Source organism: Lepidochelys kempii, chromosome 2, assembly GCF_965140265.1.
Source record: "Lepidochelys kempii isolate rLepKem1 chromosome 2, rLepKem1.hap2, whole genome shotgun sequence".
NCBI lineage: Eukaryota > Metazoa > Chordata > Testudines > Cheloniidae > Lepidochelys > Lepidochelys kempii.
In genome coordinates, this window is record NC_133257.1 from 228,102,608 (window position 1) to 228,128,790 (window position 26,183).

Consider the following 26,183-nt stretch of genomic DNA (forward strand, 5'->3'; position numbering starts at 1 on the left):
GAAACTGATCCAAGGGGTGAAGTAGCAGCCAAATCTTCTAGAAAACTGGATACAGCCCCAAGGCATCCCTAAATCTACCCATGCCATGCTCAATAAGGAAGAAGTGCCCCAACATAGGGTACTTTGAAGAGAAAGCAGCACAAGGAAAAATGTCATAGGAAAACCATAGCTAGATAAGCCATCTGTATCAGTCTTAGAAAGCCATAGAATCATAGAATCATAGAATATCAGGGTTGGAAGGGACCCCAGAAGGTCATCTAGTCCAACCCCCTGCTCAAAGCAGGACCAATTCCCAGTTAAATCATCCCAGCCAGGGCTTTGTCAAGCCTGACCTTAAAAACCTCTAAGGAAGGAGATTCTACCACCTCCCTAGGTAACGCATTCCAGTGTTTCACCACCCTCTTAGTGAAAAAGTTTTTCCTAATATCCAATCTAAACCTCCCCCACTGCAACTTGAGACCATTACTCCTCGTTCTGTCATCTGCTACCATTGAGAACAGTCTAGAGCCATCCTCTTTGGAACCCCCTTTCAGGTAGTTGAAAGCAGCTATCAAATCCCCCCTCATTCTTCTCTTCTGCAGGCTAAACAATCCCAGCTCCCTCAGCCTCTCCTCATAACTCATGTGTTCCAGTCCCCTAATCATTTTTGTTGCCCTTCGCTGGACTCTCTCCAATTTATCCACATCCTTCTTGAAGTGTGGGGCCCAAAACTGGACACAGTACTCCAGATGAGGCCTCACCAATGTCGAATAGAGGGGAACGATCACGTCCCTCGATCTGCTCGCTATGCCCCTACTTATACATCCCAAAATGCCATTGGCCTTCTTGGCAACAAGGGCACACTGCTGACTCATATCCAGCTTCTCGTCCACTGTCTACCTAGGTCCTTTTCTGCAGAACTGCTGCCTAGCCATTCGGTCCCTAGTCTGTAGCTGTGCATTGGGTTCTTCCGTCCTAAGTGCAGGACCCTGCACTTGTCCTTGTTGAACCTCATCAGATTCCTTTTGGCCCAATCTTCCAATTGGTCTAGGTCCTTCTGTATCCTATCCCTCCCCTCCAGCGTATCTACCACTCCTCCCAGTTTAGTATCATCCGCAAATTTGCTGAGAGTGCAATCCACACCATCCTCCAGATCATTTATGAAGATATTGAATAAAACCGGCCCCAGGACCGACCCTTGGGGCACTCCACTTGATACCGGCTGCCAACTAGACATGGAGCCATTGATCACTACCCGTTGAGCCCGACAATTTAGCCAGCTTTCTACCCACCTTATAGTGCATTCATCCAGCCCATACTTCCTTAACTTGCTGACAAGAATACTATGGGAGACCGTGTCAAAAGCTTTGCTAAAGTCAAGAAACAATACATCCACTGCTTTCCCTTCATCCACAGAACCAGTAATCTCATCATAAAAGGCAATTAGATTAGTCAGGCATGACCTTCCCTTGGTGAATCCATGCTGGCTGTTCCTGATCACTTTCCTCTCATGCAAGTGCTTCAGGATTGATTCTTTGAGGACCTGCTCCATGATTTTTCCAGGGACTGAGGTGAGGCTGACTGGCCTGTAGTTCCCAGGATCTTCCTTCTTCCCTTTTTTAAAGATTGGCACTACATTAGCCTTTTTCCAGTCATCCGGGACTTCCCCGGTTCGCCACGAGTTTTCAAAGATAATGGCCAGTGGCTCTGCAATCACAGCCGCCAATTCCTTCAGCACTCTCGGATGCAACTCGTCCGGCCCCATGGACTTGTGCACGTCCAGCTTTTCTAAATAGTCCCTAACCGCCTCTATCTCCACAGAGGGCTGGCCATCTCTTCCGCATTTTGTGATGCCCAGCGCAGCAGTCTGGGAGCTGACCTTGTTAGTGAAAACAGAGGCAAAAAAAGCATTGAGTACATTAGCTTTTTCCACATCCTCTGTCACTAGGTTGCCTCCCTCATTCAGTAAGGGGCCCACACATTCCTTGGCTTTCTTCTTGTTGCCAACATACCTGAAGAAACCCTTCTTGTTACTCTTGACATCTCTGGCTAGCTGCAGCTCCAGGTGCGATTTGGCCCTCCTGATAACATTCCTACATGCCCGAGCAATATTTTTATACTCTTCCCTGGTCATATGTCCAACCTTCCACTTCTTGTAAGCTTCTTTTTTGTGTTTAAGATCCGCTAGGATTTCACCATTAAGCCAAGTTGGTCGCCTGCCATATTTACTATTCTTTCGACTCATCGGGATGGTTTGTCCCTGTAACCTCAACAGGGATTCCTTGAAATACAGCCAGCTCTCCTGGACTCCTTTCCCCTTCAAGTTAGTCCCCCAGGGGATCCTGGCCATCCGTTCCCTGAGGGAGTCGAAGTCTGCTTTCCTGAAGTCCAGGGTCCGTATCCTGCTGCTTACCTTTCTTCCCTGCGTCAGGATCCTGAACTCAACCAACTCATGGTCACTGCCTCCCAGATTCCCATCCACTTTTGCTTCCCCCACTAATTCTACCCGGTTTGTGAGCAGCAGGTCAAGAAAAGCACCCCCCCTAGTTGGCTCCTCTAGCACTTGCGCCAGGAAATTGTCCCCTACGCTTTCCAAAAACTTCCTGGATTGTCTATGCACCGCTGTATTGCTCTCCCAGCAGATATCAGGAAAATTAAAGTCACGCATGAGAATCAGGGCATGCGATCTAGTAGCTTCCGCGAGCTGCCGGAAGAAAGCCTCATCCACCTCATCCCCCTGGTCCGGTGGTCTATAGCAGACTCCCACCACTACATCACTCTTGTTGCACACACTTCTAAACTTAATCCAGAGACACTCAGGTTTTTCTGCAGTTTCGTACCGGAGCTCTGAGCAGTCATACTGCTCCCTTACATACAGTGCTACTCCCCCACCTTTTCTGCCCTGCCTGTCCTTCCTGAACAGTTTATAACCATCCATGACAGTACTCCAGTCATATGAGTTATCCCACCAAGTCTCTGTTATTCCGATCACGTCATAGTTCCTTGACATCACCAGGACCTCCAGTTCTCCCTGCTTGTTTCCAAGGCTTTGTGCATTTGTATATAAGCACTTGAGATAACCTGTTGATCGCCCCTCATTGCCAGTATGAGGCAGGAGCCCTCCCCTCACAGACATTCCTGCCTGTGCTTCCTCCCGGTATCCCGCTTTCCCACTTACCTCAGGGCTTTGGTCTCCTTCCCCCGGTGAACCTAGTTTAAAGCCCTCCTCACTAGGTTAGCCAGCCTGCTGGCAAAGATGCTCTTCCCTCTCTTCGTAAGATGGAGCCCGTCTCTACCCAGCACTCCTCCTTCATGGAACACCATCCCATGGTCAAAGAAACCAAAGCCTTCTCTCCGACACCATCTGCGTAGCCATTCGTTGACTTCCACGATTCGACGCTCCCTACCTAGGCCTATAACAGCCTCACAGGCCAAAGACTCACAACAAGGCTGCAAAAGGCCCTTACACAGGGAAACAAGGCAGAGAGAACATTCAGGCTCAAAGCCTCAGTGGCAAGGCAACCTCCATTTTTCTGATACCACACATATAGAAGATTCCCAACTAAGGCATTGTGACAGAGTGCTCAAAGCAAACAGGTGAGCTAGCACTCTGATCACTTAGGCAGCAGTTCTCGTGGAGAAAAGTGACTGGGGATAATCATCTATCAGGCTGGGAGGGCTAATGAAAAGTAGCCATTAGTTGAGGTGTATAAAAGATGACACAGGAAGGAAGTGAGGAGGGAGGACGTGGGCTAGCTGAGTCTAGTATGCTCCGAGATCTCAAGGAAAGCAGACCTCTGTTCCTCCCTTGATCTGTAGGAAAGGGTGAAAGGGCAACCAGCACTCTAGATACTTTGCTGCATGAGACTGTATTGATGTTGATGATGGGAACATAAATCATTCACACAAAGTTTCCACTTACTGTCTGAGAGGTTTCTGGGGCATCAGAGGACAGGGACGGAGCATGCCCTGTTACAGATGTACAGAAAAGTTCTCAAACTCCTCTTTAACAGCATTAGATACTGAATGCTACAGTGCTGAAGCCAACAAGATGGCTAGAACCAAAGTAAACAGTGACCACTTCTTTCAATGTCAAGGGGGTTTCCACTGATATCAATTACTTTAATGCAGATACATCTCTTTGGCAAAACTCAGCCCCAGACCTTCAATTTCTTGCTGAACTGCAGAAAAGGTCTAGAGGAACAGATGTGCCTCTTCCTCTATGATGAGGAAGTAGTTGGGGCTGAGCTTGACTCACCTTCATTTCTTCTCCATTTTTCAGTCTTGAGGATTTTTCATAACCAGTCTTCAAGGACATCAGGACTTTGGCTTTTAAATAACTAGGCTCTTTAGAATGGGGCAGTATGTTCAAGGAGTAAGGCCTTCACTCAGGCACTGGAAATATTAGTTGGTGATGGGCATCTTTTCCCTCCATGATGTGCATCATTTGAATCCAGACTTGCTGGGATCAGTTATGTTGATCACAATGAGAATAATAATTGACTGTAGAACAGGATCAAGAAACTTACACACAAAACTAAAGACAGCCATGGAGACCATGCACCAACAAGGAACTAAATCTAAAAACTAATCACTCACTAATAAAACTATACTATCACTAACAGAGCTTCAATATGTACTTGCACAGATTAGGATTTTGGGTGTTGGTTGTTAAGAAAATGAAAAAAGCACCAAAGGTGGGTATACAGGTTCTAACCTCAAGTCTGTAAAGTGAGATAAGTGAAGGTTGAAAGTATATTTCCTTATAACATTGGGACCCAAGTGTTCAGTAATGCAATAGGGTATAAATTTGGCCCCAACAATCTGAACACCCAGTTGGAGCTCTCTACAAAGCAGAAATAATGTAATCCCATGGAGGGATGATCCATACCAATAATATGCTGAAGATCTGATCAGTGCATCTTATTTTTAAAACATTCCAAGATTACACCGAGTTTTTGTAAAGTCTTATGACGTTACTCTGTAGACAATTGTACAGCAGAATGGTATTGCACAACATAGTTCCATTTTTATAGCTTCACATAGTTCTAGGGGATTTGAAAGAAGGCACCTAGTGCCAACAGCACCAACACAAGCTAAATATGCCAGAATCAACAAGGCTCCATGGTTCAAGTTCAAGGAGCATAGCATTAAACATCAGAAGGGAAGGAGGAGGATAATTGTTTGTACTAACAACACGTAGAACCCCTAGTCAGGGGTCCATTGCTGTACAAACACAAAACCATAAGACAATTCATGCCCCAAGAATGTAAAACAAAGGTCTGGAATAATATGCACATTTCTAATTCAATTGTGCCCTTGTTAAATACCTACTACAAAGAAAAAAACATTGAACCCAATCTCTAAAACAGTAGGTAGCAACTAGGGCTGTCAATAGCAGTTAACTCAAAAAAACTAGCGGTGATTAATAAATTCCTATCGGTATTCTATTGTTTAACAGTGGGATTAATTGCGATTAATTTTTTTAAATATTTCTGGATGTTTTTCTACATTTGATTTCTATTACAACACAGAATACAAAGTGTACAGTGCTCACTTTATATTTTTCATTACAAATATTTGTACTGTAAAAAGGACACAGTATTTTTCAATTCACCTTATACAAGTACTGTAGTGCAATCTCTATCATGAAAGTGTAACTTACAAATGTAGAATTTTTTTGTTACATAACTGCATTCAAAAACAAAACAATGTAAAACTTTAGAGCCTATAAGTCTAGTCAGTCCTACTTCTTGTTCAGCCAATTTCTAAGACTAACAAGTTAGGTTACATTTACAGGAGATACTGCTGGCTGCTTCTTATTTACAATGTCACCTGAAAGTGAGAACAGGCGTTCGCATGGCACTTTTGTAGCCGGCATTGCAAAGTATTTACTTGCCAGATACACTAAACATTCACGTGCCCTTTCATGCTTTGGCCACCACTCCAGAGGACATGCTTCTACACTGATGATGCTCGTTAAAAAAATAATACATTAATTACATTTGTGACTGAATTCCTTGGGGGGAGAATTGTAGGTCTCCTGCTCTGTTTTATCCACATTCTGCCATATATTTCATATTATAGCAGTCTCAGATTATCACCCTGCACGTTCTTCATTTTAAGAACACTTTCACTGCAGATCTGACAAAACACAAAGAAGGTTCCAATGTGAGATTTCTAAAGATAGCTACAATACTCGACCCAACTTTTAAGAATCTGAAGTGCCTTCCAAAATCTGAGAGGGACGAACTGTGCAGCATACTTTCAGAAATCTTAAAAGAGCAACACTCCAATGGGGAAACTACAGAACCCGAACCACCAAAAAAGAAAATCAACCTTCTGCTGTTGGCATCTGACTCAGATGATGAAAATGAACAGGCGTCGGTCCTCTAGGCTTTGGATTGTTATTGAGCAGAACTCGTCATCAGCAAAGATGCATGTATTCTGGAATGGTGGTTGAAGCATGAAGAGACATATGAATCTTCACGAATCTAGCATGTAAAGATCTTGCAATGCCGGCTACGACAGTGCCGTGAGAACGCCTGTTCTCACTTTCAGGCAACATTGTAAACAGTAAGTGGGCAGCAGTATCTCCTACAAACTTGTTTGTCTGAGTGACTGGCTGAAGTAGCACTGACTGGACTTGTAGGTTCTAAAGTTTTACATTGTTTTATTTTTCAATGCAGTTTTTTGTACATAATTCTACATTTGTAAGTTCAATTTTCATTATAAAGAAATTGTACTACAGTACTTCTATTAGGTGAATTAAAATATACTATGTCATTTGTTTTTTACAGTGTAAATATTTGTAATCAAAAATATATAAAGTGAGCACTGCGCGCTTTGTATTCTGTGTTGTAATTGAAATCAATATATTTGAAAATGTAGAAAACATCCAAAAATATTTAAATAAATGATATTCTGTTATTGTTTAACAGTGCAATTAATCGCTTGACAGCCCTAGTAGCAACTCTTTCATGGTGTGGACCATATCTTAATATATAAATTCTCATCATTCACCTCTTCTTTTTTGTGATGACCATCTCCATTGCCATTTGCATTCGTCAAGACTGATTCCCCACTCTAGCACTTTGAGTGCAGAGGATGGGGGCCCGTAAGGATTCTAAAAATTAATACTGGCCACTCCAGGCTTGTATTAAACTCCCAAAGTTACAGCTTTTCTCTGATCTTGGATAGGTAGATGCTGCTACCACCCAAGTGCAAAAACCCCTTTGAGAATCCAGGAAGGCACACTTGGGAATTCCTTCCTGTAGGGTACCCTCAAGCCCTTTCAACCCCCTCCATGGAAGAGCAGAGAAAGAAAACAAAGGAAATCAGCTGTTGCCACCAGCTAGTTAAACGTGTGCACAAACCTCTTAGGACACAAAATCCAATCCTGTTCTTAAAAACGGTAAATTTTATTAAAACCAAAAAAGAAAAAAATACATTTGAAAACTCGGGCTATTGCTAGATTTAAAAACCCCACTTACAAGAATTAAGCATCAAGAATAACCTTCTTGAGGTCCAGCTTAAAGGTTACAAGCAAAACAAAAGCATTTGGGGTTAGAACAGAGGAGTCCAAAAGCCATAAAGAAATAAAAAGAGATAAACCAAACTGCGTCATCCTAGACATTTCCTGATCTACTTACATATCTGGGGGTTTCAAGTGAGTAGTTTCTAGGTAGGATTCTGATGATTTTTCATACCTGGCCCAAAGCTTCTTACAGCATAGCTGCTCTGTCCCTTCTCTCCGGGAGAGCAACAGACAAAGGGGAAGTTTTTTCCCAATTTTAAAAAGTTCTAGCCTTCCCATTGGCTCTTTTGGTCAGATGCCCACTCCCTTCCTTGAACCTATGCAGGGAGACTTTTTAAACCCTTTATTGGTAAAACAAGTAGAGAACAACTACTAAGAGAGGTTTTATAGCTAACTGGCTGGCTGGGTGTCCATAAAAGGGAGCTACCCCCGCCTTTCATTTATCACAGCATTCACAAAACCTCTCTATGGCAACTCTAGCAAATGCTTACTTGAAATATTTTCCTAATATTACTTTGCCATTTGTCTTTCATATGATTTAACGCCTGGAAAAAGAGGAGATCACCATGTGGCCAGCCAGCCATCTGAAGGCCATCGTCAAGTACTCCATGGACAATCGTTTGGAAAACTGCACTAAAATATTCAGATTGTTTTACCACACTTTGACTAGAAGATCCTAAATGACAATACACCTGAGAGGTTTTACTCTTTTCTCAAAACCAAAGTCAAATGTGCTTTATTCTCAGTTTTACCCAATAAATTACATTTAAACAAACTCACGTTGACAAGATCATTTCTTGCACAGGAAACAGGAGATCCCACAAAAGTTGAAATCTTTATCCATTCTGACAGCATATTTCAAGTTTACAAGGATAAGATCTTAATTACTGTATACAAGAGAGAAAGCAAATTTAAATTTAGGCACCCAAGTTAGAGAAATTTGAGAATCTAAAACCAGACCACTCACGTTTCAGTTTTGCTCAACACATGCAACCCCCAAGCACCAATAGCAAAAACACTGGCATCAGTTTATAGGCAGAGGTACTATACTGGATTAGGCAAACTTTAAAGAAAAGGTAATTACTCTGCCATAATATTGTAAAATGGAAGCAAAGATATTTCGCACAGTGGTTAATTTTGTTTTTTAAAAAATTATATATTTTTAATTGAAATGTTTTCCCCCCCAAAAAATAAGGGGAGAACAGAGAAAGACAAAAGACCAACAAAAAGGAATGGGAAGAGAGGGAAAGGAAAGAAGAGCGATGTCTTGGTTTCCAATTTCCATCTGCTAGGAATTAATCAAAGGTTTCTAAAGAGTTCGACCAAATCTTTTCAAGTTTGTCGGAGGTCCTTCTCCAAAATGTTACTCACTAGGTCAACCAAGTTGCTAAGCCAAGCTTTTATACCTGGAGGCAGTCTGTTCTTCCATCTAAGCAATATAAGTCATTTGGTTATAAGCACGGCTCTACAAAAGTGACAGTTTCTTATTGTAAATGGAGGTTCTTCGAGATGTGTGGTCCCCATCTGTATTCCACATATTGGTACGCATACGTGCCTCGTGCCCGAGTCTGGAAATTGTTCAAAGCAGGGTCTGTTGGTCTGCACATGTGCCGTAGCTCTCCTCATGCTTCCAACTGAAGGTATAAGGGGCAGTAAGAGAAGGTTACTCACCTTGGGCAGTAACTGAGGTTCTTTAAGAAGGTTGTCCACTTTAGGTGTCAGATTTGTAGCAGCAGTGCCCCGGTTGGCCATGCTGCTCCAAGTGGTTACCCCGCATGCGCAGCCAACCATCCCCCAGTTTCTTCTCTACCCCAGAGGATTGACATGAAACTCCAAAGTAGAGGGAAGGATGGGGGTAGTGGAGCACCCACAGGGACAACCATCTCAAAGAACCTCAGTTACTGCACAAGGTGAGTAATCTTCTCTTCTTCTCTGAGGAGTGTCCCTGTGGGTGCTCCACTTTAGTGACACTAGAGCAGTGCCCCCCAGTGGAGGGGAGGGGCTTTGGAGTTTATTAATGTACTGTGGAGCGCACCAGGAGTCCAAACTGCGCATCTGCAGCTGATTGTTTTTCTAATGTGTTTGGTAAAAGTAGGGGTGAATGCCCAGGTAGCTGCTTTACAAATGTCTGTGATGGGTACATTATTGAGAAAGGCTACAGATGTGGATAGCACTCTGGTGGAGCATGTGCAAAGTGCATGTATCCAATTAAGCACTCTGGTGGAGCATGTGCAGATTGCATGTATCCAATTAAGTTAACAAAGCTATAGATATCCATTTAGATAGTCTCAGCTTGGACATGATTTGACCCTGGGAACGTTCTATTGTGGATACAAAAACAGTCTGGAGGATTTTCTAAATGTTTTTGTTCTTTCTGTATAGAACGCTAGCGCTCTGCGGACGTCCAGCATGTGAAGGGAGGCCCACCCTTCTTGCAGATGTGATATCCATGAAGGTCACCTTCCTAGCAGCTAGGTGCAACAATGAGCAGATTGCTAGTGGTTCAAAGGGTTTGCCAATGAGGCCATGGAGAATAAGATTGAGATCCCACATGGGGGTCGGGTCCCATAATGTGGGATAAGTGTTCTCTAGGTCCTTAAGGAAGCGTTCAGTCAGTGGGTGAGTTAAGATAGTTACTCCGTCCACCTTAGAGTGGAAGGAGGTGATGGCTGCTAGACGTGCTCTGAGCAACCTAGTAGATAGGCCCGATTTTGTTAGTGTCAATATGTAGTCAAGGATTATGGGTAGTCGGGCCAACTGTGGAAAAATCTGCTTGTCGTAGCATCAAGTACAGAATCATTTCCACTTGCGCGAGTATGTCATTTGTGTGGTCAGCTGCTGATTGTTCAGTAGTATATCTTGTACTTCCTTAGAACATTCTCTCTGTAGTCCTGTCATCTATGGATTAGCCAGGCCTTGAGATGGAGTACTGAAATGCTGGGGTGACGGAGGCATTCTGCATCAGCAGATGAGGCACAAAGGGAAGGGTTCATGGTGGTCTCACAGCTGTCTGCTTCAGGTATCAAAACCATGGTGGTCTGAGCTATGTTGGTGCAATAAAGATGACCCTGGATTTGTCTTGCTTGATCTTGTGAAGGACACAGATCAATAGAGGGGGGAAAGGCATACAGCAACGGGGCCTCCCATATCACAAGGAAGGCATCTCCCAGAGTCATGCTCCAGTCCGACCAGGGAGCAGTATTGCGGGCACTTGGCATTGTGGGCCATTGCAAAGAGATCTATTTAGGGAAATCCCCATTGTCTGAATATAGTTTTTATTATTCTGGAATCCATCTCCCACTTGTGGGTTTGTGAAAAGTTCCTGCTTAGTTGGTCTGCTGTCGCATCCTGGCAACCAGGCAGGTAGGATGCTATGTTGTTGGAGATGCACTACTGCCAGAGGACTGCTTCTGCACAGAAGGGATAAGATCGGGCCCCTCCTTGACGATTTACATAAAACATAGTTGCCAAGTTGTCCATGAGAATCTGGACAGTCCTGTTGTGGATCAGAGGGAGAAAGTGCTGTCAGGTGTTTCGGACTGCACTTAGCTCCAGTAGATTTATGTAGAAATTGGACTCCTCTGGGGACCAGCAACCTTGGATGGTATTGTCACACAAATGTTCCCCCCATCCCACCAGAGAGGCGTCTGTGGTGACTGTTACAGTTGGAGGTTTTTGTTGGAAGGGGACACTGGAGCAAACGTTTGTATGTTGTGTCCACCATGTGAGCATGTCTTTCACCCTGCTGGGCATTGTAAGAAGTCTGTTAAGTGAGTGCATGTGTGGAATATAGACAGTGTAGAGCCAGGCCTGTAGGCATCTCATATGGAGCCTGGCATGTTTCACGACAAATGTCGTTGCCACCCTGTGCCCCAGGAGTAGTTGGCATGTTCTGGGGTATGTTTGTGGGCTCTCTCTTACTGTTGTAATTATATTTGTTAAGGTAAGAAAGCATTGTTGGGGTATTCGTGCTGTTGCTGTGAGGCAGTCGAGGTATGCCCCTATAAAGTCCAACTGTTGGGTGGGTGTCAGAGTGGATTTCTGAAGGATGATTTGTAACCCTAGGTTCATAAATAGGGTTGTAGTGGTGTAGATTGCTGCCTGGTATATTGGTGCTTTCAGAAGGTAGTTGTCTAAGAAGGGAAAGATTATCACACCCTGTCTGCAAAGGTGTGCTAATGCGACGGCAAGAACTTCAGAAAAACACCCTTGGGGTGGTGGACAGGCCGAAGGGGAGCACTCTGTACTGGTAAAACAAGTTCCCTAGAATGAATCGCAGGAAACACCTGTGCACCAGGTGAATGGTAACATGAAAGTCAGCGTCTTATAGGTCAAGGGCAGAGTGCTAATCTCCTTTCTCCAATGCCAGAATTATAGTTGCTAGAGTCACCATTTTGAAAGGCTGTGTTCTCATGAACTTGTTTAGTTTTTGCAAGTCAAGAATGGGACTCCATCCACCTGTTTTCTTCTGAGTGAAAAAGTAATATGAATAAAACCCTCTGCCACGGTGTTGAGCTGGTACAAGTTCCAGATGATTTACTTCCTACTCTAGCAGGTGCACGCGAGAGTGCTCCCTAAAGAGGGATGGGGAAGGGGAGTGGGTAGATGGAAAAGAGATAAAGCCCTTCTGGATAATTTCCAGAACCCATTTGTCCATGGTGATGGTTTTCCAGACTGGGTAGAATGGTGATAGACTGTCCCCAAATGAGCTGAAGATTGGATGGAACTCTGGGATTGGAGAATGTGGCGTTTTCTTGTCCTTGACCAACACTTCAAAACATTTGCCTCGGAGTGGATGGTTGAGACATAGACAACTGATCTTGTGTTTGTCGTGGTTTTGTCTGTCTCTGTTTGTTGCGCTGGTCGTAGTGTCTTTGAGTTTGGGTGTATGGGGCAGCCCAGAATCGCTGATTATAGAATCGACCCAGTTTCTTTTTGTTTGCAGGGAAATAGATTCCAAGTGCCTTTAATGTTGCTCGGAAGTCCTTCAAGGTGTGCAACGAAACGTCCGTGCTCTCTGCAAACAATTTTTGGCCTTCAAAAAGTAGGCTCTCTATGGTTGCTTGAACTTCCCTGGGAAACCGAGAAAGATAGAGCCTGGAAGCCCTAATCAGGACTATGGACATAGCAATGGATCATACCACCGTGTTAGCAGAATTGAGAGAAGTCTGAAGGGCCGTTCTGGCAATGAGGGAAACTTCTGCAATGTTGGCCTTGTATTGCTCCTTTTTGTCTTCACGAAGATGTTCAATAAAAGTTGACATGTGAGAAAACATGTTGTGCGTGTATTTGGCTAGTAAGGCTGAGTAGTTGGCTATGTGGAATTGGAAGGTAGCCGACAAGTAGACTTTCCTTCTGAAAAGTTCTAGCCTTTTCCAGTCCTTATCATAAGGGGTGGTTCTTAGCTGATGTTGTTTCCCCCTTTGATTAACCACTTCTACCACCAATGAGTTTGGGGTAGGGTGGGTGAACAAAAACTCAGCCCCCTTAGCCAGTGCATAGTACTTGTTCTCAGATCTCTTACAAGAGGGCGAAGCTGTGGCTGGTGTCTGCCAGACAATTTCTGCAGGGTCCATAAGTGCTGCATTAATGGGTAGTGCAACCTTAGCTGATGGAGAAGCTCGAGTATATCTGTCAGTCAGTTTATGCTGCGTCTCTGGTAGCTCCGTGTCTCCAGTGTCAAGGGAGTCAGCTACCCATTTAAACAGATCTTGAAAGGATTTGAAGTCACCTCCAGATATGAGGGTGGGGAGCAGCATTATTGTTTCATCTGGTGACAAAAGGAGATATTGGTAGGTGGGAGGGTATCGCCCTCAGGCTCATCTTCAGGTTCTCCTACTTCCTCCTCCAGCGTTTCTGAGGAAGCTGGGGCAGGTGGCAAAGGTGATTGTGTTGTTCTGGACCTGGGTGGGTTGAGGGGGCCTGATGTTCTGGTCCCTGTGTAATGCCCATGGGTCCCAGTATGCCCAGTTTGGTGGGATGAGGCACTCATTGTGGAGCCTGCCAGCCTCTTCCATCCATCTAGCCTCTTCCATCCAGGTGCTGCAAGGGTCCAGGTTTGGGTGAGGAATGGTGAGGGATGTACATCCCTGCCTCCTCTTCCTCCTCCTCATTGCTGGAAAGAGGAGGGGCGGAGTATACGCAGGGAATCCATTAACTGAAAGGGTTCAGTGGATAAATGTACCAGACCATGCACTCAACCCTTCCAAAGACCATCTACAACCCTTATAGTCATACCAGAACAAGAACTGGATCCAGCAAATATATTAACATCATAAGATATAATAACCCTAATTCATAAGTCCATTCGGAGTGTGCAGCATAAATACTTTGTTAACCTCCAATATCCTGTCAACACTGGCCCGTAGTCCCCTCCTCTACTTCCTCTTAAAAAGGAAAGAAAAAAAGTGAAGGGGAGTAGGAGAAGGTAAAGTGGATACATTTAAAGGCCATGCAGAACAAAGCAGTCAGACTTATGCACAGAAAGACTTCAAATGTACTCTACATTATGACTACGGGGTATCAATTAGCAATATCTTAAGTCTTTCAGGGACTCACTGCCAGGGAATATATCCATACCAGAGGATCTGTTCCTTCAGCTAATGCAGCCACACCACATAGTTGGCCAGAGAACAAGTATGTGGTCCTAGTACCAGTGAAAAAACAATGTCAGAGCCTAGAAGTGCTTTCCATTCCAGGATTTAGGTAGCATTCAATCTTGAGGCAGTGGAGTTCTCACAGAGTCGGTGCCCGATTTTACTTCTAGAGGGCACTGCACTTTCCCACAGCTTCCAAAAGAAGTGCAGGCTAAGACCAAAGACCCCAGAGTCCTTCTAAGGCAGCAACCCCCTTTGGTGAACAGTTGAAGCAGATTATTTTACCACCCAGAAAGAACTCAAAGGATAAACAGATTTGAATTGGATTGTACTGCCTAGTGAATTATCCCACAGAAGAGCAACAGAGTTTCATCTTGGCCACACAGAAAGCTAAGGAGATACTAAGGCAAATTTCTACTAAGGCAAATTTCAAAATTCTAACAGCAAAAATGAAAGGGGAGAATAGGGAGAGGAGTTTAATCCGCAGGCCGTTATTTCATACTGTTAGGAATTGATTGGGGAATCTCAAATCTATTTTTTTAAAAAACAGGAACGTATAACGGACAGCATATAGGACAAGGAGTCCTTTAAGGAAGTTTTCTGCCTCCTGAGGCTTTTGAAAAACATGAGTTTCTTCTCTGTACTTTACATGGAACAAGACTGGAAACGTCATAGTATTTTTAAGGCCTTTTCACCTAGTCATGTTCCTTGCATTATTAAAGGCAGTCCTGCATTCCACATCTTTAGCAAGGTCCCGAAAAATCATGATCTTAGAATTAGAAGCACCCCACCGGAGTTTTCTCCTCCCTAGGTTTTTGCATAACAAACTCTTTAAAAGTAAATTGGAAAAGTAAAAAGGAAATGAATAATAATGGATTTTGTTTTAGCATCAAGGGCAAGTTTAGAGGTAAAGTTTCTGTGCCCTTTCTATATCAAAGGCATAATCCTCCGGTAAATCCGGTATCTCTGCAAGGAGCCCCTTCTACGAACCTCACCATTCTCAAATTAGTACACTATGATCACTTTTTAGGACTTCATTGCTTTCAGGGAATTGATAACATTCTGCTAAATCTGAGTCTGCATACCTCCTATTTGATCTATTTGAAGAATCAATAGATGCAATTGGAGCTTGTATTGTCAACATGGTGGATTTAATTTCAATTGTGTCATCTCCAATCCTTTTAAATAGGGCCATAACAGCTCCACTCTCCTCCTCGGCAGCCATTTTGTCCAAGGGGGAGGGAGACAGTCTCGTCCTTTTTCAATCTTTTGCTACCCTGAAGCTCGCAAACAGCTTAGTTGTGTCTGATGGCAGTTAGGAGGTGTGGGAGTAGATGGGTGGTAAAGAGGGTCAGGTGGAGCCAGATTTTGCAGGATGGCTCAGGAGCAAAAGGGAACTGTGCCTTCATGTTCCATAGAACCACCAGGAATCCTCTGGGAGCGTTTACCTTGGTGTGCTTAAGAAAACAAACTGGTGGAAGCAAGAACCTGTCCACTTATAAGACAACTGCTAATTTCCCTCATTTAGTTCAATCAGACTAAAAATGATACCTTCAAAATCAAAAGTGCAATTAAACGTTCTTTATCACTAGAACAGGCATCTTCATTTTTAGTGCAGAGCCACCCAATTATAAAAGCCATGACTGACTGATGCAGTGACAGCAAGATAACCTCACAAGGAAAGGTAAGTAAGTGTTGTACCAATAAAATAAAAACCAGCAGGATCTTATTAAAGGGAAAAAGGCAAAATACCACATTTACTGTGAATACAGAAAGAATCATAGTAAGCAGTTAGTTATAGTTATAACATTCCATTCAATCTCAAATGTATTCTCACATTCATTCATACAAACACACACAGGTTCTGCAAGGTTGTTATCATAGTTACCAGCCTTAGAGTTGCTCATGCCAAGCCACTGGCCAGGTGGCCTGGACATGAGGAGGGAGCAGGGCCTTGTCAGATGCTCATCTGATGCTCCTGGAAGTTGGTTTGCAGAATCAGACCCCAAAGTTCTCACTTTTTAGAGTCTACTTTTATAGGAATTTATTCCTATGCCAGTCTATGGGAATTGCTTCATCATGCTGTTGCTGAATCAATCAGCAGATAGCACATTCCTGATGGCTCCAAGATGTTATCTTGTTCTTTGGTTCTCCCATTCTTGAGGCTGTTGGGTGGATTCCAGTCTGCCCTCCGGGGGGGGTGGTCCTCTGGTTATTTCCACTTGACGCCTTCTTCAGCCGATGGACACTGGATTCTTAGGCTGGCACCTCCCTGATCATTCAGTTATTATCCACACCAAGCATCCATCCACATACATCCTCTCTCTCTATTTTAATCACAATTGTTAATACAACAAAAGGGCGGGGAGTCTCTGGGTGCTGTTTCTGTTGTTAGAGTATTGCTTTGAGTCTCTCTCTTGTGAATTGCTTTGAGAACAGACTCTGTCTTAGAATGTACCAACACAATTAGCAGCTTGCAAGTTTCACACATAGAGGGAGAGAAACAGTACCAAAAACCAAGAGACCTCTTAATTAGTAATACCCTGGAATTTAAACTCTGGGGAATCAAACTCATTTGTGATTTTAATACAGAACTTCTTTAATATGATCCAACATAAGCATCTTCTTATTGACTTAGTACATTTATGAATTAGATGGAATATGAAATTCACTGCTTCATAGTATTATCATTTCACCTGGATGTGCTGTATACATGTAGAATTTCTATCACTGTATCTTGACCACCTAGAAATCCAATTCTTATACAGTTCACAATGTTTAAAAACCATCACTGAACAAGAACACAATTTTTGAAGTTGCAGTCACCAATAAAATATTTTGAAATATTAAGTAAATTAAAGTAATTGAAAATGTTATTTCACCACCACAACTTGGTCTTCTGGGAAAACTGCGGGGACAAGTCAGCCAGAGACTCCATCTACTCTACCCAGAAATAGCCAATGCAAGGACTGCTATACTCGAGGGTTTGTAACGGGACTGCTCAGTGCAACAAAAATACCATCACTCACAGGACTGCAGGCTGGGAACTTGCTGCTTTATTCAGCTGCACCACAACCAAGTGTTTGGTGGAGGGCATGAGAAGGGGTACTCTCACTGACAACACAGGAAGGAGGGAGGGGTATAGCATGGCTCCATCCCCCAATATTCTGCGTAATGCAGTTAACCCCACAATGACCATTTTACTATAAAAAACGTCAGGTAAAAGGGGGCTCCCCAGACAGGGTCACCCTCCTCGCCCACAGGGAATGACCAAGAACTGTTTAGTGCTTACAGAGTTGGAAGGTGTAAAAAAGTGTTGTTTTACATATCAAATATGCTCAGTTTATAAAATCATTGAGAAATAGCTGAGAAACACATAAAATGACATTTTAATGTTCTTTCTCAGCGTAGAATTGCACTTTCAGGCATCTCATTACTTAGACCAACATTTTTTCTAATAATATTCATTGAAAAGCACTGTTTACGCTTTGACAACATGAACTTAACCTGTACATAGCACAAACTAGTAATTCCAATTCCTACTAGGAAGCAGTTTGTCTCAAGAAGTCACCATTGCACAGATGGCTTGACTAGGGTTGCCAACTTTCTAATCGCACAAAACCAAACATCCTTGCCCTGCCTGCCCCAAGGCCCCACCCCACCTCTTCTCCAAGGCCCTACCCCCGCTCACTCCATCCCCACCCTCCCTCCGTCGCTCGCTCTCCCCCACCCTCACTCACTTTCCCTGGGCTGGGACAGGGGGTTAGGGTGCAGGAGGGGATTCAGAGTGTGGGCTCTGGGAGGAAGTTTAGATGCGGGAGGGGGCTCAGGGCTGGGGCAGGGTGTTGGGAGGGAGGGAGTGCAGGCTCTGGGCAGCACTTATCTCAGGCAGCTCCCATAAGCGACAGTATGTCCCTGCGGCTCTTAGGTGGATGTAGAGCCAGGCAGCTCTGAGTGCTGCCCTCTCCCACAGGTACCCGGTGCTCAGGGCAAGGGGAACGCATGGAGCCTTCATGGCCGCCCCTGCACCTAGGAGGGGGACATGTCAGCCATTTCTGGGAGCTGCGCAGAGCCAAAGAGCCTGCCTTAGCCCCACTTCACCACCAACCAGACTTTTAGTGGCCCGGTCAGACACCAGGGTCCCTTTTTGACTGGGCGTTCCGATCAAAAACCAGATGCCTGGCAACCCTAAGCGTGACTCATGGTCATGATTCATTTTATGAGAACCAGAAACCCTTTCTGCATCTATAGAAAGGTTCTACTGTCCTTCAGATAGCGTAAACACTTATTTCGCTTCTGCAAAAATATGGTTTGTCTCTTTGTAGCATGAAGACTCAATACTTCCACAGGTCCTTTTACATTTATTCAATACATCCTTGTTATACACAACTGCAGGAGTGCTTACAGCGTCTCTATCTTCTTCTTTCTCCAAGGACGGGTGTGGGAGGAGGGAAGAGAGAGGTTTATGCCCCTTCCACACAAAGGGTGGTTGGTAGGAGAGCCCAGGCCCTCTGCCTCCACCAGATGCCAACCCAAGGCCCGACAAGAGGCAATAATAGCAAACACTCTGGAGTACTTTGGTGCTGCCTTCCTGGGCCACTTCCTACTACTTTCTTCTCACAGGGCCTCAAAGTATTTCCCTTAAAGTCCAATGGAAAATAATAAAACAACTGAATTTTCAGCCCAGTTCAGCTCAGCTAGTAGCCTCATTTTTTGCACACTAGCCCCAGCTGCACCCTGATCCAAGTTCCTGGGCTGCACCCCGTTCAGGGTCTGTCACACTCTCCCTCTATCCACAGTTTCCGGCAAGCAACAGTCCCTGATAGGAGCCTGACTATAGTCAAGCTCCCGGCACAGGACTCAACCCTGAGCCCAAAAAAGAAAGTTTGTAGCTACCTCTCACCTGGGTCTCTACCCTGGACCTTCTCCTGCTGCTTACTAGCCCTTCCCTTGCAATAAGGACTTCTTTGTGCCCTTGCTCAGGAGTTCTCAGGATAGATTTCCTGTTTTCCTATTCTGAGCTGTCTGGCTCCCTTTTAAAAGCTTCTCCTCCAGCTAGAGAAGACTGCAGGTGCAGAGAAGCAGAATCTCCTGGGCCCAGAACTGCTCCTGAAACCCTCCTGTGCCAATGTGGGTTTATACACGCAGTCACAATCACATGACCACTACATGGAAAGCAAATAATGAAACTTTGAACTATTCAATATCTATTTAGAAAAGGGATTTCCCACATGGAAATTGCAGCTCTGTAGGATAACTTTTGGGATGTTCATTAGGCATGAGACTAGCCAGGGACATTCAAGACTTGGATTGTACTGATGGACATAAACATTCAAAACAAACTGAAAATCCTTTTGCACACACATGTCACAGAAAAGCTTCTAGTATTAGTTCTCCTGATCTGGCTGCATGTACTAGCTGCCATATCTTCTCTGACACTCCGAAGATGGGTTCTAGAGCAAGTGACATGATGTGATTACTAGCAACCTGACATTGATAGAAACATAACTATACCGCAGTTTTACATCAGCAAAACTTACAACACTTGGTTTCCATTTAAACTTTGAGCATAAATTCACTGAGCATAGTGCACACTCCATTGTTTTAGTTTAAAAAAAAAAAAAGAGGGTATAACAACTGGAAAATAGAGAATTATTAATGTACCTTTCAGACGATGACTTAAAATCTGTTCCAAAATGGCTGCAAAATTATTAAATTCAGGAGAGGAATCATCAATGGTCTCAAAACAGGAACGATCAATCAGAGTCTTCACAGAGAACCTAGAACAGAAGAATAGGATATCAATTTTATAGATCGTTCTGTTCCTCTATACCAGATGGCACAATGTATTTTATTAAAATAGGAAAGTGATCAAGATATTCAAGTTATAACATGTATGGTTCTCATTTACCTAAAATACAAGAAGTAACCTAGAAAATATTGTAAATCATCACTTCTAGCTTTCATAGAATTGTATTGTAAATCATCGCTGCTAAAGCTTTCATAGATTCAGATTCCAAGGCCAGAAGGGACCAGTGTGATCAACTAGTCTGGCCTCTTGTATAACACAGGACATAGAACTTACCCAAAATAGCCTCAGAGCAAATATTTTAGAAAAAAAATCAAATTATGATTTAAAAGTGGTCAGTAAGGGAGAATCCACAACAACCCCTGGTAAATTATCCCAATAGTTAATTATCTTCATTGTTAAACTGAAAATGGAAATAAGGTGTAAATTTATGTCTAGATTCAACATCCAACCAATGGATCAGGTTATACATTTCTTTGCTAGACTGAAGAATCTATTATTACACATTCATTTCCCATGTAGATACCTATAAATTGTAATCAATTTGCCCATTAACCTTTTCTTTGTTAAGATAAATAGATAGAGCTCTGAGTCTATTTCTAATCCTTCAGTCATTCTCATGGCTCCTTTGAACACTCCACAATTCAAGAATGATATTGATAAATTGGAGACACCAGAACTGGACACAATATTCCAGCAGCAGTTGTATTAGTGCCAATGCAGAGGCAGAATAACATCTCTGCTCCTACTTGAGATTCTCCCATTTATGCATCCAATCGCATTAACTTTTTTGGCCGCAGCATCACACTGAGAACTCAGCTCATTATCTACCATAACCCCCAAATCTTTTTCAGACTAATGGCCTTCCAAGATAAATACCCCCATGATGTAAGCATGGCCTACATTCTTTGTTCATTGCTGTATACATTTACTAGGGCTGTCAAGCAATTTAAAAAAATTGCTATTAATTGCACTGTGAAACAATAATTGAATACCATTTATTTAAATATTTTTGGATGTTTTCTATGTTTCCAAATATACTGATTTCAAGTACAACACAGAATACAAAGTGTACAGTGCTCACTTTATATTTATTTTTGATTACAAGCATTTGCATTGTAAAAAAACAAAACAGTATTTTTCAATTCACCTAATACAAGTACTGTAGCGCAATCTCTTTATCATGAAAGTTGAACTTACAAATGTAGAATTATGTAAAAAAAAAAAAAAAAAACCACACCTGCATTCAAAAATAAAACAATGTAAACTTTTAGAGCCTGCAAGTCCAACTTCTTGTTCAGCCAAGCACTAAGACAAATAAGTTTGTTTACTTAGCAGGAGATAATGCTGCCCGCTTCCTGTTTACAATGTCACCTGAAAGTGAGAACTCATTCTCATAGCACTGTTGTAGCCGGAGTCGCAAGATATTTACGTGCCAGATGCAATAAAGATTCATATGTCTCTTCATGCTTCAACCACCATTCCAGGGGACACGCGTCCATGATGATGACTGACTCTGCTCGATAACAATCCAAAGCCGGGAGGACCGACGCTTGTTCATTTTCCAACATCAGAGTCAGATGCCACCAGCAGAAAGTTGATTTTCTTGTTTGGTGGTTCAGGTTCTGTAATTTTCCCATTGGAGTGTTGCTCTTTTAAGACTTCTGAAAGCATGCTCTACACCTCATCCCTCTCAGATTTTGGAAGGCACTTCAGATTGTTAAACATTGGGTCGAGTGCTGTAGCTATCTTTAGAAATCTCACATTGGTCAAATCTGCAATGAAAGTGTTCTTAAAATGAACAACATGTGCTGGGTGATCATCCGAGACTGCTATAACATGAAATATATAGCAGGATGCAGGTAAAACAGAGCAGGGGACATACAATTCTCCCCCAAGGAGTTCAGTCACAAATTTAAATTAATGCATTATTTTTTTAACAAGCATCATCAGCATGGAAGCATATCATCTGGAATGGTGGCCAAAGCATGAAAGGACATACGAATGTTTCGCATATTTGGCACCTAAGTACCTACCTTGCAATGCCAGCTACAAAAGTGCCATGCAAATTATTGTTCTCACTTTCTAGTGACATTATAAATAAGAGGGCAGCATTATCTCCTGTAAACGTAAACAAACTTATTTGTCTTAGCGCTTGGCTGAACAAGAAGTAGAACTGAGTGGACTTGTAGGCACTGATGTTTTAAACAGTTTTGTTTTTGAATGCAGTTATGTAACAAAAAAAACAAATCTACATTTGTAAGTTTCACTTTCATGACAATTACATTACAGTACTTGTATGATGTGAATTGAAAAATACTATTTCTTTTGTTTATTATTTTTACAGTGCAAATATTTGTAATAAAAAATATACACTTTGATTTCAATTACAACACAGAATACATATGAAAATGTAGAAAAACATCCAAAATATTTAATAAATTTCAATTGGTATTCTACAGTTTAACAGTGCGATTAAAACTGCGATTAATTGCAATTATTTTTTTTAGTTAATCACGTGAGTTAACTGCGATTAATCGACAACCCTAACATTTACATTAAACCATATTAAAATGCATAGTGTTTGCTTGCGCCCAGTTTACCAAATGATGCAGATCGCTCTGAATCAATGACTTGTCCGCTTCTTTATTCACTACTCCCCCAATTTGGGTGTCATCTTCAAACATAATCAGCAATGATTTAATGTTTTTTTCTAAGTCATGGATAAAAATGTTAAATAGCATAGGGTAAAGAACTGATTATTGATGGACTCCACTGGAAGAGGCACCCACTTGATCACGATTCCCTATTTACAATTATATTTTGAGACCTATCAGTTAGCCAATTTTTAATCTATTTAGCATGTGCCACATTAAAAAAAAACTAGAATATAACTATCAAAATATCATATGGTACCAAGTCAGGCACCTAACAGAAGTCTATTACATCAACACTATTACATTTATCACCCAAACTTGATACCATTATAAGTTTGATAGGATCTATTTTCAATAAACCCACGTCAATTTGCATTAATTACCCTCTTTTAAATCTTTATTAATCGAGTCCCACATCAGCTGTTCCATTATCTTGCCCAGGATTGATTTCAGGCTGACAGGCCTATAATTACCTGGATCATCCTGTTTATCCTTTTTAAAAACTGACACAACATTACCTTTTGTCCAGTCTCCTGGAACTTCCCCAGTGCACCAAGACTTATTGAAAAAACAACATTAATGATCTAGCGAGCTCCTCAGCCAGCTCTTTTAAAACTCATGGATGCAAATTATCTGGACCTGCTGCTTTAAAAATGTCTAACTTCAGTAGCTTCTGTTTATCATCATCCAAAGATACAGTGGAAGGAAAAAGTGTTATCAACCCCATATGATGAGACTGTATCATCTGTTTTTTTCCCCAGAGACAGGACATGAATGTTTATTCAACACTTCTGCCTTTTCATTGATAATTCTACCATTTCTATCTAGTAATGGACCAATACCATTACCAGGATTCCTTTTGTTCCTAATATATTAAAAAAAAACAACACACCTCCTCCTTATTTTCCTTAACACTGCTGGCCATAGATTTCGCATTGTCCCCCTTTTCTTCCCTTATCAGTTTTCTACAATTCCTAACTTCATTACTATCAACTTCCTCTTTCATTTGTTTTTATGTAAATGTATTTATTTATTATAGCTGTGTTCACTTCCCCTCCAAACCAGGTCAGTTTTTTAAACCAACACAGCCTTCTTCCTTGATTCTGGCTTTTTGGCCATCTAATAAGGTGTTCTTAAAATGATTACCAATTATAATTCACATTTTTCTGATTAAGTTCTTCCTCCCAGCTGATTTGGCTTAAATTGTTTTCAGCTTTGTGAAACTGGCCCTAATACAGCACCAAGTATATTACTGATCTGGACTTGATTGTGCTTGCTCATTATAAATGTGATCAAGTCATGACCACATGTACCTAAGCAACCTTTAATTTTTCATTCTGTGATCAGTTTTTCTTTAGCTGTTAAGAAAGGATCTAATTCCCTCTTGTTGGCTGTAACACTTTGAGAGTTAGGAAACTCATCTCTAATGTTTAGAAATTCCAAGGATGTTTTAGTACTTGCAACATGAGACCTCCATCATGTGTCACTCAAAGTGAAGTCCCATAATCATGCAGCTTTTTTCCCCTACATAGTATAGTTAGTCACTTAAGCTGGAGTCATTCTGTTCCCTAGTGTGATTTTGTGGTCTGCAGCAGGCACGAATACACACCCCATCTTGTGCTATGTTTGTCTGAACATTGATCTGGAGTATTAAGTCTGGTTTTCCTAGTTTTGCTGAAGGACCTTTTGGGAGTCTCAAACACATTGATTGTGAATTCTTACAGATCAGTTCAAAGGGTGGGGATGTCAAATATTTAACAGAGACATCCTTTTTCCAATCTGTTCTTCTCAGGAAAGAGACTGTACCCATGCCTAGCACAATAGAGCCAACAACATTTGTTGGGGACTGTAGACACCACCAGAACACAAGCAAATACAATACTAATTTACCAAACTGAAAAGGAAATTATGAATTATAAATTTTACACTGCCCCAAGGCAATTTAAAAAAATTCCATTAAATAAAACATCTGGCCCTGGTCATTTCTCTCATTAATATTTATAGCCCTCTCAAATGTTCTCCAAATAATTGGAGAAACGTTTCAGCAACATTTGGGATAGTCAGAGTAGGCTGGTGAAATGTGTTTTGTAGACATCCATCTCACTACTTGACTTAGGCCTGGAGCATCGTTGCTCAGAATCTCGATCCTTTTCACATCCTTGAACAAGTCCCTCACATCTTCATCCTCACCCCTGGCACCCCCAGTAGACCAGGGTTTGTGAAGGGATTCTCAGAAGTCAGACCAGGTTCCTCCTCAGTTCCCTTGCTGGGAGAAAATTCCCCCAGTCTCATCAGAAGTTTCTAGAGCTGCTTTATGCCACCTCACTCCCTTAACTCACCCTACAGGGACCAGGGTGAGGGTGAGAATCTGACCATCTGACTCCAGTTTAGTCTATATCCATCCATGGTATCTGCTTTAGACTCAGTATTCTCCAAAAGAGGACTTTAGAGTTTGAGAATTTTCTTAGGCAAATAAACAGTTTTCAGAAGTCAGAGTCTGTTGACCCTCCCTTCAAGGGCAACCTGAGGATCCTAGTTGCTGAAATCTACATTTCTGCTGGGAAAAAAAAGGAAGAGATGCCTATTTAAAATTCTTCTTTTCACCTTGTATTCCATTGGATTTCCTCAGCAAGACACCAGTCATCTCGCTCATACAATCAGCCTAACTGAGCAGAGGACCAGCTCCCACAATAACGTGTGTGCGTATGCATGTGCCACGCTTCCACTGGATTTCATGAGCAACACAGATAACCCATGCCCCCAGACTAATTGCGACAGATCACCATCAATAGCTAGAATCTGCAGGAAAGCTAAGCCTGAATCTCTCTTCTCCAGGTTCCTCTGTGAGGATGAGAGTGTTCTTAGTAGTTTATACCACTAGCCAATCAGCAGACAATTCAAATGGCTGTAATCTCACAGAAAAAGGTCAGTATTAAGGGAGAAAAGTATTCCAAACATGGCATAGCTATACCACCACTGCAACAGTCCCTAGCTGCACACAATGTCCTTTAAGCAAGAGAAGGTTCCCAAACACCAGTGCTTCTGTACAGCTCTTCTAGTATCCTAGGATTTCAACCGTTGAGGACATCATTCTCTTCCTTCAGAGTAATCATGGACGGGGCCAGCAATAAATAGATGTAGATGTGGCTGCATTTTCCAACCTGCAGAAGACCTTCTAAGTCCTTATTAACATGTTTAAGTCAGACGGAGACCTGGAAGATTATCGCCATCTTTTCCTTGCAACCTCTTCTATCCTTGCAGCAGGAGAAGGAATTTTTCCCAAATTTCTTAACTCAACTGCAGCAGGGCTCAGGAACCTTATTTGGGATATATCCAGGCCAAGAGGCTTAAGTTAATAATGCCTCAACAAGAGAAGATTCTAAGTTTAGAGATTATTTTAAGAACATGGAAGGAAGCCGCTATATGTGTTTCTAATTGTGATGTTTTTGCTGCTACATTATTATTCTTCACTTTCAGGCCTTTTGAAAGGTGATAAACAACCAGAATAAAAAGTCGGGTGAACTAGTACATACACACTGTAGAAATTTTCCTCTGTTCTTAAGTGATCTGAAGCCACTCAAAACACTGCCACGTTCCTGTTACAT

The 26,183-nt window shown here is 42.4% G+C and overlaps 1 protein-coding gene across 6 annotated transcripts in view; it reads right to left on the reverse strand.

The window, feature by feature from the left end:
- RUNDC3B (RUN domain containing 3B) overlaps window positions 1-26,183 on the reverse strand; it is a 147,339-nt gene that overhangs the window by 114,418 nt on the left and 6,738 nt on the right. For all 6 annotated transcript variants that reach the window (XR_012157565.1, XR_012157564.1, XR_012157566.1 and 3 more), the window contains exon 2: window positions 19,777-19,892. Coding sequence is in view for 3 of the 6 variants with exons in the window: in XM_073334081.1 (XP_073190182.1) it covers window positions 19,777-19,892 (116 nt within the window). In the remaining 3 variants the exon portion in view is untranslated. The remainder of the gene's footprint in view (window positions 1-19,776; window positions 19,893-26,183) is intronic.